The following is a 17770-nucleotide window of genomic DNA, read 5'->3' as shown; positions in this document are numbered from 1 at the left end:
GCGTCTGTTGACAGTCGAGTTACATACAAGAAGGCAGTGAAGTGTGTTGGTACAGTCGGTCAGTTTAAAAAAATAACAAAGGCGATGCTGGTCGCTTTAACGTGTTCATCGGGGAGTCAGTGTTTGCTGAGCTCAGAGTAAGAGAAAATGAAAAATGCAAAAGCAGAGACAGGACCAAGTCATTAAATCTCAAGTCTTTGCACTCAAGTCCCAAGTCAAGACAGGGAAGTCTGAAGTCAACTCAACTTTGCGTCATGAGTCATTGTGCGCTCTTCACCAAATGTGATGTCATTTTAACAACAGTGACAAAAATCAAATTAAAACTTGTACTTCTTAATACAAGTTTGTTGGAAGTTTTATCTCCGCTCATTTTACATACTGCAATGTTTTCTGTTGACCACTGAATATTTCTGTACGCAAATGAAATTATCTTTGTATTTTTTCTCCAACTGGCAAATAATAAGGTCCATTCTTCATGATTTTTTCATGTCATGCTTCTCTCCTGCAACTTGATCGGACGCTGTCAGGTTGATTAAATAAAACTGAATTTGGCGAGTTAAGTGTCGACCTGCTAGAAATAATGTTGACATTCGTGAGTTCAAGCAATAAATAAAACTATAATTGTGACAAACTTCTTAGTTACTAACTTTATGACTTCAGTCTGACTTGAGTTCAGGTAACGTGGTTCAGACCACACCTCTGGGAAAAGCATCCAACCAACAGCACACAGGAAAACAAATTTAAAAAAATAAAAATAAAAAGAGATGATTCTAAATTTGAACGTACCATATTCTTTATTTTTTGTCATTTGTTAAACCTTTTTCAGATAAGCACACCTGCTTTTACACATGAAAAGACTTTGATAAACAATTTTTTATATATGCCCAAATATCACAGATGACCTTTTCAAAAAGGTGGTTAAAAAATACAAAAACGAGGTTGTTTGCACAGTCCAACAAGTCCACCACTAATAACTTTTTTTTTTAAATCCCATTTTTATGCAAAAAAAACAAAATGGCAGAAGTTGCTCCAGCTGTCAAGACGTCACACCGTTGTTTCAGTCGTTGGGTTGTTTTGACTCTTTATAACAATCACATCTAACAGTTACTCATACTGCATTTCACAATGTAAAATGCTGACGTCCGTCTTCAGACCATGTCCAAGAGTCCTCCTGTCATCTGAAGAGAGGATGCCAAATTAGTATTGTATACAAATCTTCACAGCAATAATTAGTTTTCTCCCATATTACGATCACGAGAAAAAGTCACCCAATCACACATCCGAACAGTAAACCAGCAGTTGGCCTTACAAAGAGGCAGAGTCGTGAGTTTAAGAGGATCCTGATATTTAATGTCGAAACAAACCAGTCTCCTCTGGAGTGTTAAAGATTTAGGGTCTTTCTGAGTGACATTTCAGCGACAGATATTTACCTGAAACTCTAATTTAAGCCCATTCTCACTGTTGTCATTTTCATCTTAAAAATTAAAATCACATGATGTCTTACCACATGTAGCTTTGCCAGCACACTGAGGCAGTTTCCTCAACCGCTTGATCCAACTCTGAGGGACAAGAAAGAGCGTCAGTCTGCAAATTATATTAATTCAGGTGTACTGCGTGACACCGGCGTTAAATGTTCAGAAAACCGAGAGTCACCACTGAACATCTGACGGTAATTCCAGCTATTTCAGTTTAGGTTTCATCATAACAACAAAGTTGACTGCAATTAGCATGTTAAAGTTTAAAATCTACCTGTGAATTTACTCCAATGCAGACTGCAGGGGACACATCAGACTGGCTTGACACCTGCAATAAAAAAAAAAAACGTGGAAAACTGAGAACGGACAAATACTTTGAAAACCAATCTTTCTTCAGTAAAGCTTTAAAAGACTCAGAAAACTGGATCTGAGACAATCGTCAGTTGTCGCATCGGACGGCACTTCCTATTCCAGGTTTTCATCACTGAAAAAGCTGCAGATTCATTTATAAGCTTTTTAAATAACTCAGCCTTTGGACATTATTCATCTGTGGACAAAGTCGGCGATGTTTTAAGGCAGGAACACACCAAATGATGTAAGAGCCAATTTGACTTTCAGGATCAGCTGGTCGATGTGTTGGAGGTGCAAGTCGACAACAAATAGAAACCTACAATATGAGCAGGATTTGAAGATTTCAAATCTGTTCATTTTGGCCCCAGAAAAAACTGGACTCAATGTTTGACTTGATCTGGACAACGACAAGTGGGCAGATCTGACTGATGCTGCCGTTTTGACAGAATTAAAGTGACTTCTGTCCCATTAATGCGTCCGCTGCTTGTTGCAGCACATAAATCCAGATGTCTCACTGTACAAAAGGCGAGCTTATAAAAAAAGCTTATTTCTTTATTTTAAGGACAATGAAAACAAAAATTAACTTACAAGCTCCGTCTCGAAGATGAAGTTGCAGCTGCGCCCCGTTAAGATGATGCACCCAACCTTGAGGAAAAAATTCAAAGTGTTGAAAAACTAGCACTGATCAACTCCACTAGAGATTTTCTGGAAATTTTGTGTTCAGAAAACCGAGAGTCACCACTAAACAATCTGCCGGTAATTCCAGCTATTTCAGTTTAGGTTTCATCATAACAGAAGCAGTCAAGTTGCCGTTTTTACAACAGGAAATGCATATTCACCTGCAGGAAATGAACCTCCGTCAAGCTGGTTTAACAGGGCGCATCGGCAGTGCTGCACGACGATTTAACAGCTCTTATGGCAGCTCACACCTTTTTCATAGACAGAAAAAATAAGGTTAAAAGTGACAAAGTCCATTTATTTTCACAGGTCACAGAACTGTTTCATGTCATGATCAGAAAACCGAGAGTCACCACTGAACAATCTGCCGGTAATTCCAGCTATTTCAGTTTAGGTTTCATCACTACATTTCATAGCAACAGCATGTTTTCCACGAGTAAAAACACATTAAACGTACCTCAGTCGTGGCTGAACGTGCCTCTATCACCTTGCATAGACCCATTCTTCTGACCCGTCTTGAAAAGAAAAAAAAAAAATCCTTTCAAATATCTAAAGATGGATCATCACTGACGATAAAACTGCAGTTTTGGCGGCTCAGAACAGTGAGTATGAAACATCGTCAGTTGTCGCATCAGACGGCACTTCCTATTCACAGTTTTCATCACTGTCACAACTTCATTAAGACAGTTTATTTCACTGTAACTCACCCTGCAGGGACATGAGGAGACCTGTTATACCCGACTGGACATCTGTTGGGCTCATGCAAAGAGCCGCCACACTGAGGTCCACCTGGACGAAAAACAAGACAGGCAATATATTAGGATTTAGGTGAAAGTTAAGACTAAGCATCACTCAGTATTTTAGGATTAACATGGATGTGGGTCCATGTGTTTAAAGGGCAACACACAGACTAACATTAGTTTTCTTCCCTCATACTAAAAAAAATACCAATAAGTATAATAATATAATAATTTGTTTAATATCTGTTAAAAACTTGAAATAAAAACATGAGCAGCTTGGCAAGAAATGTTGTGCAAACGGCAAAAAAAAAAAAAAAAGAAACAAAAAAAAAAAAGTAAAAGGTGACAAGGAAGTGATCTATTTGACATTAAAAAAAAAACTGGGGGGGAGAAGACTATAGTTGCCTTACAATTATATATTTTTTAATCACTTTCTTGAACTCACTGTCTTCCCCTTTTGTCGTTAGATTATTTACTCATAACCTTAGTATCCATGAAGTTAAAGTAGACAGTGAGGAACCAAATATAACTAAGTAAGGTTCAAATCTAACCCGCCCTCACAACCAAAAAAAGCCAACAAAAAAACACGAGCTTGCAGAGAAAGAAAACGTTAAATGTAAACAGCAAAACGACACACAGCCCTTTCAGTGGGTCTTAAAGAGGACAAAGAAAAGAGGACTAAAACTCACCTTGTCTTTCATCTCTCCGTTTTTCTCCACGTGGCTGCACGAGGCCCGCCGTCAGAGCTAACGTCACTTTAGCTAACAGATATCACGATTTAACTGAAGTCACGAAATATCGCTCAACTAACGCGATGTTTGGGCAGACAGCGCTGTCTCTGTGTTTACTGAACACTTTTAGCGGGTGCAGCTTCAGCTGCCAGAGACAAGCGGACAGCCTGCAGACCTGAGGACACAGTCAGAAAGGACCGTGGACGCTGTCGCCGACGCTTTTAAAACACTGAACGTCGCGGAAATTAAACGTCACTTATTCTTTAGTTTTTTTGGCGCCATAAAAGCAACCACGTTGTGTCGCCACCTGCTGTACCGGAGTGTGAACAACACTATGTTGTTATTTTTTTTATTTTAATGAGAATGAAATTCTTTGTCCACAAACAAACAAATTTTGGTTCACATCCCTCTTTCTCTCTTATCTTGATTTATTTTAACTCTACACTTTGATCTGTTGCTCTAACAAATAACAAAAAGCAACAGATTGTTTAACAATTACAAAAACTGAATATGAATGATTTTTGTTTGCTTGCTTTTGTTTCTGTCTGTGTCCATTTTTTTTTTTTTTTTTTTTTTAATGATTTGTATTGAATTGTGTATTTGATATTATGATTATTTATTATGTTCTTTGTACAATGTCAACAATTTGTCCTCCCATGTATGTTTATGTTTTTGTTGCCTGGCATATTTTGTACATATTTTTGTTAAATACAGCTGTGAAAAACAAAAACGAACTTCATGCTGTGTTTTGAGGTTAATTTTCTTTATGTGTGGACTAATTTTATTTTAATTTAAATCCAGGCTGTAATTTTTAAGCAGTGGTGAAATAAAAACTAATTTAATGAATGAATAGATAGGCCCTACTGTATCTTCGTTACTATATTTTATTACTATTATTGCAGTAGTAGTAGTAGTAGTAGTAGTAGTAGTAGTAGTACTAAAAACGAAAATGCAGCTATATTTTATTTGGAGACATAAAACATTCATCATCAGTAAGTTGCCATAGAGCAGCCTGTGGCCGCAGGGCGGCGCTGTTTCGCTGGTTTTCTTCTGTAATTACCAGGAGAGTCTCATTAATTTCTTGTCTGTCTGTCTGCTGTCAGTCTGGAGACTCAGCTCGCTGCTGTGAGCATCATTTTGTGCTGGATTTATTTTCTCAGCACACTTTGGATATTACAGCCCATCTTCACGACCAGAGCACATTTCTATCAGCATTTTCCCATCCAGCTGTTTCAGGTAAAGTTGTCAGATTACTTGCACTCTTCTGTCTTTTTTGATCCTGCACTGCTGATGCCCCATCCTTTATCTGCAAATACGCTCCGCTTCTCCACACCTTTCTTAAACTTTGACCTATAAGTTGACAAGTTAGAAATATCGTGTTAGACAAACAAAATGCTCTTGGGGTTGTAATTTTGCCATGAAACAATACCTATATTTGATCTAACCTGATCTGTATATTAAAACTATATTTTATATGATGTTTATCAGGGTTTCATACTTTATAGTTTTTGATTTACTGTACACCCTGCATATACTGAACAATATTTTAACTGTGATATTTCCTCTCTTACAGGAAAACATTAACTATCCTTTCCTGAATTGTGGAGTTTTAGAAACAACAAAAGAGAAAAAAGGAAGATTAAGTGTGTGTCTCATCTTGGAGTGAATGAAAAGTGTGTGTTTGCTGTGACCGAACGTGACAGCTTGAAGGTGTGTGTGAGTGTGTGTACTGATCCACTGCAGCAGCATGTTGCCACCTGTGAAGAAGGACCGGATCATTACTCAGCTCCCACACGTTAGTAACACACACACACACGCACACACACACACACACACAGACACAGACACACACACACACACACACACACACACACACACACACACAGACACAGACACACACACAGACACACTCACAGGCCTATAATGCAATTACAGCAAACAGCATTACTATTCATGATGAGGTTATTTAGAGCCTTAAATGCTGCTCTTTGTTTCTCTGCAAAATTTGCAACATGTTGTTGTCCTCACAGAACCTTGTTACGTTAAGTCTCTATATTTATGATACAAGTAAGGCTTGTTTTTATGGCTGATGTAAAGGACATACTTTTAAATATCAGCCATGAAAAGACACTCAGAGTAGGCCTTTACTCCCTCCCATTTGTCTGTCCAGTGTGTTTTTGTCCCATTATTTTATTTATTTTGTCCCGTTTCCTCTCCTCACTTTGTTTACAGTGTTTCAGTCCCAATGCAGCGCTGCACACCAAAGACAGCTTCCACCCCACAGGTGAAAGCTGCCTGCCAGGTACAGAGGACAGACACAGTGAGGTAAGGTCACAGAGGGGTTAACAAGACAACCCACCCAGTCCTGCTACTACACACACTGTCTGTGACGTGTGTTTAAATGAAATGAATTAGTTGTGGAAATGCTGTTTAAGTCATGCTCTGTCGACTGTGTCAGCTGACAGCTGTTGACCTCACCCATCACATCTGACTGCGCTGATCTGGTGGTCGCTTGTCTCTGCTTATATTGAGTACACTATGTTGTTTCTATGGTAGCCCATAACGGACAAACCAAACACTGGCTCTGAATAGAGACATTCACGTTGTTGTGTCGGCCGCAATTGTTCTTCTACGCACTTAGCACAGGGGAGAAGTTTGAGTACTGCAACCGCAGAGATGCCACTAAATCCTGCACACTGGACCTCTGACCCTTTGAAACCATCATTTCTAAGTACGCAAAATGGTTTGATTTCTGTCACAAACCCGGGGAGAAGGCAATGAGCAACTCAACATGACCTATATATATATATATATATATATATATATATATATATAAGGTATGTATAAGGTACAAGGTAGATTTTTATAAATTTTTTCCTGTAGCATAACTATAAATGTATAACTACGGTATAATGATTACTAATATATTAGTCTGGACATTTTTCCCTAATTTTTGATGATTTTCTAATAGTACCCTCCCCTTTTAAAAACAAATTTTCAGGTCATTTTCTTCACCACATATTACTAATTTCCTGCAATTTGTGGGATATTTTTTGCCAAGTTGGTCACTACCCTTTCCCCCATGTTTTGGAAAGAAATAAAACCAATTTGCTCAGGTTTTAAAGGGTTAAACACCTTGTGAAAGGTGACTGAATGAAGCACAAGAAAACCGATGTCAAACCAGCCTTTAAAGGGCTAAAGGATGAAGGCCTGTGATATTTTTAACAAGTCACATCAAAAAAGTAAATTAGTCAATTTTTTAAAACTTTTTTTAAAGCTCAGTAAATTAAATCAGCTGGGCAGCTTTTAGTAAATGTTACTCAAACAGGACTTTGTTTCTGTATTTGTTAGCGACTATTTTCAGCCGCATGTTTTTATACATTTGGTGTAAGAACAGAGTTATTATGTCTATTTTTCTCTGATATTAAGATTTATGCAGAAAACTGTCAGATTTGGAACAAAACTGCATAATTACAGAAAGCAAACTCTCAGCACATATAATGAATTAAAATGATAAAGCAGATTTCAACAAAGGCTGTGCTGTGCTTTTTTAGGATGTAAACACATTCTGAAGCAAAAAATGATCAGATAATAATCCTTTTGGAAAGCTCAAAAGTTTCTGATTCATAAAAAAAATCCCCTTAATTTGTGAAGTAAGGCTGCTTAAACCCGATCTAGATAATTTAGTTATTAAAATGATTTATGTTTAATGCAAGAGCAGACTGAGGAATGATGATTCATACATTTAGCTGGTTAAAGATCATGTTTAAAGTTACTTATTTTTTAATGTTACGTTTGAAGTGTCTGTGAGGCTTACCATTAAAAAGGTCAAACGCTGTCTGCTGTGTTTCATGGAGTCACGAATGACTTTTCTCCTTTCTGTTGCCAGCTTTAATATCGCCAAAGTCATTGTAGTGGGAGATGTTGCAGTTGGGAAAACGTGTCTGATCAGCAGGTAAGAAGCTGTCATGAATAATTAGGTTAACCCCTTGAAACCTGAGCATATTGGCTTAATTTCTGTCAAATACATGCGAAGACGTCAATAAATAACTTAACAAAGAAATTACCCCAAATTGGCAAGAAATAATTTTTTAAAAATTACTATAAAATTACCTAAAAATTAACAAAATAAAAACAAACGTGGAAATGACTTGGAATATGTGCTAAAAATGCAATTAATTTTAAACATACAATTATAATAAGTTTCGTGTTTTAATTATTTCTAATATTTTTCTCCATCGCTCTCTTTTCTGTCTTTTATTTCAGTTCATTTTCTTGTCAGCTTTTCCTTTTTTTGTGTGTTTCGTTTCTTTTTTTTTTTTGTTTTCAATTTGCTGGACATTTCATACAAATATACATCCAAGTTGCATCTATCCCCATGTTTTCCAAAACAAATTCAACCAGTTTGCTCAGGTTTGAAAGGTTTTAATTCCTGTGAAAAGTGTTTGAATGTAGCACACGAAAACTGATGTCCATCCAGGTTTCAAAGGGTAGATGAAAGGATCTCAAGAAATCAAACGTTTCTAACATTTCAAAGACAAAAGAGTACGTAGTGAAGAAATTAACCGATAATAAAAGATAATGTTTTTTTGTTGCAGGTCTAAAATGATTTATTATTTCTCCCTCTGTTCCTCTGGTGCTTTTAAGATTCCGTAAAGGTGCGTTTGAGAAAAACTACAAAGCAACCATCGGGGTGGATTTTGAGATGGAGCGTTTCGAGGTGCTCGGAGTTCCCTTCAGTCTGCAGCTGTAAGTAGGTTTGTGTATCACAGAAAAACACTCAGTTCACTCAAAGCTCCACACTAACTATCTCACTGACTCCACTGAGGGATCAGCAGGGTTAAATCGCTCAACAGTCTGTTTAACCCTTTGAAATCTTAGCAAACTGGCTCTGCTCTGGGGTGTCCTGTGGCTCAGTGGATAAAGCAGGCACCTCATCCCCTCTCTACCCCTTTCACAAAAAATAACCTTAAAAAAATTGTCTCTGTTCTTTCCAAAACACGGGAAGAAGATAATGAGCAACTTGAGAAGAAATTACCCCAAAATTAGCGCAAGTACACACACAGTGCAATCAGAGTAAGTAAATTACCAGAAAGTCAGTTTTTGAAAAAAGGAAAAGAAAGTTTAAAAAAAATGGAAATGACTTGGAAAAAGCGCCTAAAAAACTTCTGTAACAATTTTAAATATGTAATTATGTAATTATGAAAATCGCAAATGTAGCTATTCTCTAGCTTTCTTAAAAATAATAATTTAAATATTTTACTTTGTGAAACATTTCTTACCAAGTTTCTCATTGCCTTTTCCCCAGGTTTTTGATACTAATCAAACCAATTTGCTCAGCTTTCAAAGGTTTAACCACTCCTGAAAGGCGTCAGAAAGCAGCACAAGGAAAGTGATGTTGCTCCACATCTGCACATTTATGACATCGCATGATTAGATCACTTTTAGGTTATATAACATCCTCTAGATTTGATTAGCTTGTTGTTTGGACTCTTAAGTGGTCCTTAAATGGCTTTAATACATTTTTCCATCACTGCGCTGGTTGTGCAACTCAATGCATGTGTGTAGAATTAAGTAATTTGGCGCTATGAGCTCCAAAAGCCGAGTGCCATCCAGATCCATTATATTCAAGAGGACCCAGACATCAACTCACACCAAAACAGTCTATAGGGATAAATATGTAACAGGAAAAAAAATTTGTCATTTGGGGTGAACTGCTCCTGTTCCTGTTACTGTAAAATCTGACAAGTTGATTTTATATAAAATGACCTTGGAAACCAGTTGCTTGAAAAAAGTAAAGTCAGTATAACTATTAATGTTATTTTATGTTTACTTTATATTTAATTGTTACATTTACTTAAAATGTGGCTGTATTTACTGCATTTTGTGAAGTTGCTGCAACCTAAAAATGACAATGGAAATGACCTTGTTTTTTGTAAGTGTTAAAAACTTAAGTAAACCAAGTTAGTCTGACTTAACTTGATCATCAAAAAGATTTTTCTAATGGTGAAGTTAGGAGATCTGTTAGTTCTGTTTTGTTAACATGTTTAATAATAAAAATATTACTAGTATGACTATTATCCAGACAGCAGGATACAGATACATAGCTCAGTAAACATGGTTTACAAGGGTTGCTAAAAATAAAGATGATTTAATTAAACTTGTCATTTCTAAGTTGCAACAACTTCACAAAATTAAGTAAATGTGACTTACACTTAGAGGAATTAAATATAAAGTAAACACAATACAAATAGTCATATTTAACAAACAAGATTTTTTTTAAACATGAAATCAACTTTTCAGATTTGACAGTAGGGTGAAATCATCAGGTCAAAAATATCAATCTGCCTAATATTTTAGGTTCAGGACCACATCACTTCAAAACTAATGACATTGTCATCAGCTTCAGCTGGACCTTGTGTTTTGTGTAAATTGGCAAATGCTAACACGCTAAACTAAGATGGTGAACATAATAGCAGCTAAACGTCAGCATGTTCACATTGTCATCACGAGCGTAAAGACATTAAAATTTGCTCATCTCCACCAAATATCAAAAGGAGGACAATCAAAGCTGCGTCTGATCTGTTTCAGGTGGGACACAGCCGGTCAGGAGCGCTTCAAATGCATCGCTTCGACATATTACAGAGGAGCACAAGGTGAATGGAGCTCACTCTCTCCAGAATATTACACATCTCAGTTTTAAACCAACATTCACACACGAACACCGTCTGACTGTCCGTACTGTCTCTCAGCCATCATAGTGGTGTTTGACCTGAGCAGTGTGAGCTCGTTAGCACATGCCAGGTGAGGAATACCCCATTAGGATCTTTTTATTGTACCATTAAAATGCCATTTGAAGTCTAATAGTTGTGTGTGTGTGTGTGTGTGTGTGTGTGTGTGTGTGTGTGTCAGGCAGTGGCTGGAGGACGCAATGAAGGAAAACGACCCCTCCAGTGTTTTACTGTTCCTTGTTGGCACCAAGAAGGACCTCAGTGTGGGTGAAATTAGTCTGATACATTTATGCAGTTAATCGATCAGTCAATCGACAGAAAATTAACCAATAACAACAATTTTGATAATAAACTAAAATATGAACGTTTGTTAATATTAGGAGAAATTACCATTTGTGCTGTTACCTTAAATCCGAGAAGAAAACTTGCTCAACTGCCTCCACGGAAAATGACAACATATAGATTTGTTGAGGCGGTTTAAATGGTTTAAAAACAGCAAAATTATATCAGCACATCTGTTTACAAACTCTCACACAGCTCATGTCGTATAATCCCAGTCTAAATTATCCCGTCATATGCTCAGTACTTGCCAAACACGTGCATTTTCACTGAAACATTATTATTTAAAACTGAACTGAAAGTGAAACTTACCTTTGCACACTCCAATTCTGATTTTGTTTTTCTTTTTTTTGGGAAAATGTGTGTAATTGGGAAGTGCTGAACATACGACTGGATAAATGAGACTTAAAATGTGTGAGAGTTTAAACATGGACCCCGATAAATCAATGTGCTTCCATTTTCTGTGGAGGAATGCGAGAAACAAAAGTCTTCTGTACAAATTCAAGATAACACGGCATGACTGATACACACAAGGTCATTTTGTGGGTGAAGTATTCCTTTAAGTTTAAATGTTGTTTTAGTGCTGTGTTTTAGGCAGGAATGATCTGAAGTCATTTTAAAAATGACCTTCTTAAATGTAGCTTTCAGTTGAAATGTCAGAAGTTTTTTTTCTAATATCTTCAGGGCAGAAAAAGACATTTGAGTACTTTGAATCCTTTTTTAAAAATCATCGATTAAATTATTTTTGATTCATTGTTTGGTCCAGATAACTTTCATTTCTAAAGCACTTTGCCGGAGCCCAAAGTGTCGTCATTTAATGTCTTGTTTGACAGTTCAAAGTTCAATCCATTAATGATCGTGTAAGACAAAGAAAAACAGCTAACTCTCCTTTTAAGAACATGGAAGCAAAACAATATTTAGCACTTTTGCTTTAATTATCAAAATAGTTGCAGATTCTTTTTTTTTTGTTGATCAACTAATAATTGCAGCTCTGAATATTTTGCTTTTAGTTTATGATCAGTCTAATTCTACAGTATCCTCTCTCCACGTTTCTCTTTCTCAGACTCCTGATCAGTTGGCTCAGATCGAGCAGGAAGCCATCAAACTCTCAGAGGAAATCAAAGCAGAGTACTGGGCTGTTTCTGCCAAGTCAGGTGGGAGTCAAACACACATTAACAAGAACGAATCCCACAGACTCCCACGGTCATCACCCCAGCATGCTTTTCATGTTCGGTTTTATCCCCCTTTGTCTTTCCTCCGTCGCTTTATTGTTCCAGGAGATGGTGTGAAAGATTTCTTCTTCCGTCTGGCCTCGCTGACTTTTGAGGCCAACGTTTTGGCCGAGCTCGAGAGAAGTGGATCGAGGCACGTCGGTGACATCATCAGTGAGTCGGTTTCCTTATATTCTTTTTTTCTGGGAACTACTGTATCTCAAAATATCAAGTTTGCAGTCACGATTACAAACTAGGTTTTAGGTTGATTTATTTTTTTATAATCTATCCACTGTGGTTTGCGAGAGTTTCAAAAGCTCAAAGGTCTTTTTCTCAACCGACAGAGAAAAGTGTGATTTTTTGGTTAAAGTTGAAGCATAAAAACTTGTGTTGACACATATGAACTGAAGCATCACTTCAGTCTGTAGTTGGATGCTCTTTCATTTCTAAAGTTTGGATCAGGCAATAATGTACGATTCGGTTGATGTTTTTTTTTTTTAAATTTTCTTATTCAACAGATCTAGGATCAAAAAAATAATATGTGTTAATGTGTTCATACCTCAATACTCTGTCTGTCGCACTTTCGACACCTTTCACAAGCATTTCAACCCATGAAACACGAGAAAATTGGTCTGATTTCTTTTGAAAATACAGGAACAAAGATACTTGGCAGAAATGTTTGGAAAATTGAAAAAAAAAAAAAAAACAAACTAAAAAATGACAAGAAATAATTTGAGCAAATGAGCAAGACAGAGATTGTTCGACAGCCAAAACAGTTAAAAATGTCCAAAAACCAAATTTATCATTCTTATAATTATATATTATATTATATATAAATTATCTAACAATTTTTTTTCGTACTTAGGTCTTTTTTCTCTCTTTTAGGTGTGTGTTGGGTTTTTTTTGCTTATTTTGAGGTAATTTTTTTGGGGGGGCATTTCATAAGTTGTCTTCTTCCAGTGTTTCTGAAATAATTCATGCCAATTTGCTCAGGTTTCAAAGGGTTAAACAATAAACATAATTCTAACAGAAGTAAATTATGTGTCTGTTTGAGACTATTTTCCTGTGCAGATCATTACAAACATAATGCTCAGTGGTAGCACACCTGTTTGTTTGTTTGTTTGTTTGTTTGTTTGTTATCCCATGACGTTAAGGCAGTTTTTATGTAAATAAACGTCATAGAAAAGGATTTCTTACCTCAGCCATTCCTTGAGGTCTGACAAACGTGTTGAATGAATCGCTTTGCCATTAAACATTTTCAAAGCTTTTTTAATAATAGTTAAAAAAGTTTAAATCCTGAATTGTTTATATCCACACTCACATGCTAGCAGTCTTCTTCTTCTTTCCTGCTTTTTTGTGTGTTACTGCCACCAACTGTCAGTCAGTGGATTAGCTTGAAACAAGCAACAGGAATGTGTATCACATGCATCCATATGCACCACAGACTGTGTAAATATCAGACGCAGCTACTGTTTGTGGACTGCCATTCAGAAGCATTGGGTTCAGGCTTTTTGGTTGTCACCATCTTCGGTTTTTTTTGGAGCCACAGCCATATTTGAGCAAGAGGTTGGCACAGTGGAGTAACAAGCGGTGGATCTGACCCGCAGACTGTAGTGACACCTTACAGACAGACTCAGCCGGCCCCGTTCTTAAATTTGCGTAATTTTGGGCCTTAATAAAATGTAAAAAACTATTTTTTTTTATACCAGGTTGTAAACAAGTTTATTTCTGCTTTACAATCAGGCATTTTAGCATGGGGGTCTATGGAGATTGATTCTGTTTTGGAGCCAGCCTCAAGTGGCCAGATGATGAACTGCAGTTTTTGGCACTTCCACGTTGGCTTCATTTTCAGCCTCGGAGGTGGCTGCATGGTACGCGCAGGCAAAAAACAAACAGTGACCCACCTGTAAAGACGTTGCTACTAACGTTTAAATATCTACTCGCGACTTCTCATCACAGACTGTGAAGATATGAGCAGCGTAGCACAAAGTGATTTATCTTCTGAGATAATTAGCTCTGAAGGATTTTTGCTATACTGGATAAAAGTTGCCTTTATGTCAAAAGAAAGAAAAAACAGTTTTTCTTTCTCTCATATTCCTTTAATCATTTTGCCGCCTCCAGGTTGGGAACCACTGCTCTAATATATAGTTACAGCCTCCCACAGACGTTTTGTATGTGGGAAAATGTACTTTGCCCAAGTTCATGGCAAAAAAGGAATATGCCTCCTAGTACACCAATGTGGCTCATTTTGTTTTTTTTAATAGTTTTAAAACAATGTTGTTCTTCGGATCAAATCAGTGTTTGTTTTGCTCATTTCACTGGATTTTTGTGACAGTGAAAAATCCATATAATATTGCCCAGATTTTTTATTTAAACCCGTCCGACTGTAGTTCACATTGTTTATCTGAATGCCCAAAAAGTAAAAGGTATTTTATTTTCATTTTCATTGAACACAGGGCTCACAGACAGCACAGAAGCTCATCACAAACCGCCCAAGAGGAAATCCAACTGCTGCTGATGACAGAGGACGACGGCTTGGATGCACCAATAACACAGCAACACAAGGCACAACGAAGGGGGATATAAACCCTTTGAAACCGTGGAAAATTGCCTTGATTTTTTTCAAAAACATGGGGAGAATGCAATATGCAATGAAAGAAGAATTTACCCAAGAATTAGAAAGAAATATTCCAAAAAAAGAAAAAAATTAACTGAAATTAGTGCAATAAATAAATACATAAGTACAATGAAAATAAAAAAACTACTGAAATGACATGAAACAAAAACATGATAATAATGGAACATGGTGTAAATATATAATTATGATATATATAAATATAGTTTTTCTCTCAGCTTGTTTTTCCCAAGCTTTTTCTTTTTTTCCTCATTTTTAAAAAAATATTTTCTAAATCTGCTAAGATCTTGCAATTTGTGGAATATTTTTTTTTACCAAGTTGCTCATTGCCTTTTATTCCCACGTTTTTGAAAGAAATCACATCAGTTACCTCCAGGTTCAAGGTTTAAATACTTGTGAAAGGTGCCTTAAGGCAGCACAAGGAAAGTGATGTTGCTCCAGGTTTCAAATGGTTAAAGTGAAATATGGACTCATCGTGCTCACCGTGGATATCATGAATAGACACTGTAAAAAGCTGTCAAATCAACTAAATCATTTTATGTTTGTGTTGCCCAAGCAGCCTGAGAGGAGGCTGGATGTTTGACATTAGTTACGGCTATAAACAACAGGAAGTCCTCTCAGGAAAGTTTGTACTGCTGGAGTTTACAACAAATAAAGCTTTGTTAGATGCTTGTTAACATTTATCAAAAAAAGGAAGACTATTCTCCACTAGATCTTTAAGCTGCATTTGCTTGTTATAAACGTGCTTTTCGGAAGCAACATTTTTATCCCGTTCCTGGAGAAAATGCCAGACTTGGTGCATATCTGTGGGCTGTCTCGGTGATCCTGCTGTCATGTGTCTGTGCTGCTAATCTGATGCGCACACTGGCTCCCATGACCGCAGTCATACCCACAACGCATCTCTCTCCTCTGACATAAGGGTTCTCATGATGCGGAAAAATAGAGGGATTGTTTGCGCAGACAGGAAGTTGAACCTGAGACTAATTGATTTCCTCACTTAGTTTAGTCAGACAGGAGGAAGAAGTCTTTATAAAGCTGCATATGTTTTCCTATTAAACACAGATATACTTTTATTTCAGCTCATGGATTGTGTAAATAAATTGGTTTTGATCACTCAGTTTTCCTTTTCTTTCTGTTGAGATAGAAAAGCTGGATGGTGTAAAAAAAAAAAAAAAAAAAAGCGTAAAGATTGGGAAAATTCTTCACATTCTGTTCCATCATATTTCCACTGTGAAGAAATGAACACTTACATGTACACACATCACATGAGCGACAATATTTTTTACCAAATACCTCAATATCGCAAGTGTGATGATATTGTAGGTTGACTATTGGCGCTTTAACAAGTTATTTACCCAATGAGATTTATTAAAAAATAATCACTAGTAATTTTTATAATGAATAATCGGGCAAAGACTAGGGCTGCAACTTTGATCTGTCGTTTAATTTTTTAATTAATCAATTAGTTGTGTGGTCAAAAAAAGTCAGAAAATGGTGAAAAAATGCTGTTTTGTGTTCCCCAAAGCCCAAGATGACGTCCTAAAATGACGAAGTATAATCAGTTTTCTGTCACAGAGGGACGAAGAAACCAGAAAATATTTACATTTAAGAAGCTGAAATCAGAGTCAATACTTTTTGAATTACTCAAACCAGTGTATCACTTCTAAAAAAAACTGGCAATTAGTTTAACAGTTGACGACTAGGCGACTGTCGACTATTGAAGCTGTCGTAAAGGCAAATAAAACAGCGAGAAACAATCTCATAAATTCAGAAGATTAAATCACATTACTGTAATGCAGCTTTTAAAAGCAGGAAAAGGAATATTTATGATATTACGATATCAGAAATCTAAGACGATATCTAGTCTGATCATATCGATAAAATATTGATAAATTGCAGAGCTTGGTCTTTCGGACTGCCAGTTTGTTTCCCAAATTAGCGTGAAAACACTCAGGGTTTAATATGAACACTTTTATTAAAGGGATCACAGGTAGAAAAGGTCATCAGCAGTGCCAGAGACATCGTTTCTCCTCTATGATCAATCACAGCCTCGCTGAGAGACACGAAATATCTTAATCTGGCAAGAGACGTAAAACCAAGTACTCAAAAACCATAATTATTTAAAACCATATGCATATTATGGGACCATGATAGTTTGCACACTGCAAAAATAAGCACACCATTGAATACCAGCGCTGCTTGTTTGTACTGTGGCACAGAGGCACACCAGAAAATAAGAAAAAGCTGAATGCATGAGTCATGAAGGATGCAGAGAGGCTTCAAACCGCCACGCAACGATCACAAAAGAGATTCAAGGTGTTTTTTACAACAATATATTCATTCTACTGAAACAGCTGCGTGCAGTTCAGACTATTATACAGAGTTAGCCATATAAACGCAGGGGGAAGTCAGTTTGATAGTAGCAGCTGCTGATAGTGTTGAAGAAATTTGAACTCATCCCACGTAACGTCTTAATTTTACTGTTGATACTGGAGCAGCGGTGTCTCAGGAGATCACATCATTCGAGGTGGCTAACATCGCACCCCAGCGTCAACAGTGAAAATACTCACTGGACTGCAAACATTGAAGAAACAAAAGATTGAAATCTAAGTCATCTTTGAAAAATAACCCTCTGACACTGACGTGACGGGGTACTTCTGCTTATCGTTACTTAAATGTGAGCCAGCTTCTTCTGCGCTGGCTCACATGAGTGCAGATCACAAACGGCATCAGTTGCCTTTAACGTGGCACAATGTTAGTGTCCACACAGTATTCCCAGATAGGTCAAATAAGAGAGTCAACAGTACATTAGAGGCTATCTACAGCAGCCAAATACATAGTCAGGTGATCATAATACAGCATGTGGTGGAAACGGACAA

At 36.9% G+C, this 17770-nt stretch overlaps 1 protein-coding gene, 1 long non-coding RNA gene and 5 other non-coding genes across 7 annotated transcripts; 1 reads left to right on the top strand and 6 right to left on the bottom strand.

Annotated features, from left to right (window-relative positions):
- Positions 1-765: 765 nt before the first annotated feature.
- LOC121952952 lies at positions 766-4171 on the bottom strand. Its single transcript, XR_006106471.1, has 8 exons — positions 3934-4171; positions 3212-3293; positions 2962-3019; positions 2666-2755; positions 2415-2471; positions 1750-1803; positions 1505-1559; positions 766-1178 (listed from the first exon to the last, which is right to left on the bottom strand). It is a non-coding gene; the product is annotated as an uncharacterized LOC121952952 (long non-coding RNA).
- Positions 1633-1705, bottom strand: LOC121953111. Its single transcript, XR_006106484.1, has one exon. It is a non-coding gene; the product is annotated as a small nucleolar RNA SNORD65 (small nucleolar RNA).
- LOC121953115 lies at positions 1887-1964 on the bottom strand. Its single transcript, XR_006106488.1, has one exon. It is a non-coding gene; the product is annotated as a small nucleolar RNA SNORD49 (small nucleolar RNA).
- Positions 2545-2618, bottom strand: LOC121953109. Its single transcript, XR_006106482.1, has one exon. It is a non-coding gene; the product is annotated as a small nucleolar RNA SNORD65 (small nucleolar RNA).
- LOC121953110 lies at positions 2837-2910 on the bottom strand. The gene has a single exon (XR_006106483.1). It is a non-coding gene; the product is annotated as a small nucleolar RNA SNORD65 (small nucleolar RNA).
- LOC121953114 lies at positions 3102-3173 on the bottom strand. Its single transcript, XR_006106487.1, has one exon. It is a non-coding gene; the product is annotated as a small nucleolar RNA SNORD49 (small nucleolar RNA).
- A 1551-nt stretch (positions 4172-5722) lies between the features above and the next one.
- rab34b (RAB34, member RAS oncogene family b) lies at positions 5723-14882 on the top strand. Its single transcript, XM_042499831.1, is given in 11 exon segments — positions 5723-5770; positions 6208-6252; positions 6254-6300; positions 7865-7930; positions 8623-8724; positions 10567-10631; positions 10728-10779; positions 10888-10969; positions 12109-12199; positions 12323-12430; positions 14713-14882. Coding segments are annotated over 11 exon segments (768 nt in total). The 3' UTR covers positions 14775-14882.
- Positions 14883-17770: the final 2888 nt, after the last annotated feature.

The sequence above is a fragment of the Plectropomus leopardus genome, chromosome 13, assembly GCF_008729295.1.
Source record: "Plectropomus leopardus isolate mb chromosome 13, YSFRI_Pleo_2.0, whole genome shotgun sequence".
Classification (NCBI taxonomy): domain Eukaryota; kingdom Metazoa; phylum Chordata; class Actinopteri; order Perciformes; family Serranidae; genus Plectropomus; species Plectropomus leopardus.
Note: the sequence above shows the minus strand (reverse complement) of the source record. Positions and strands in the feature narration are given on the sequence as shown.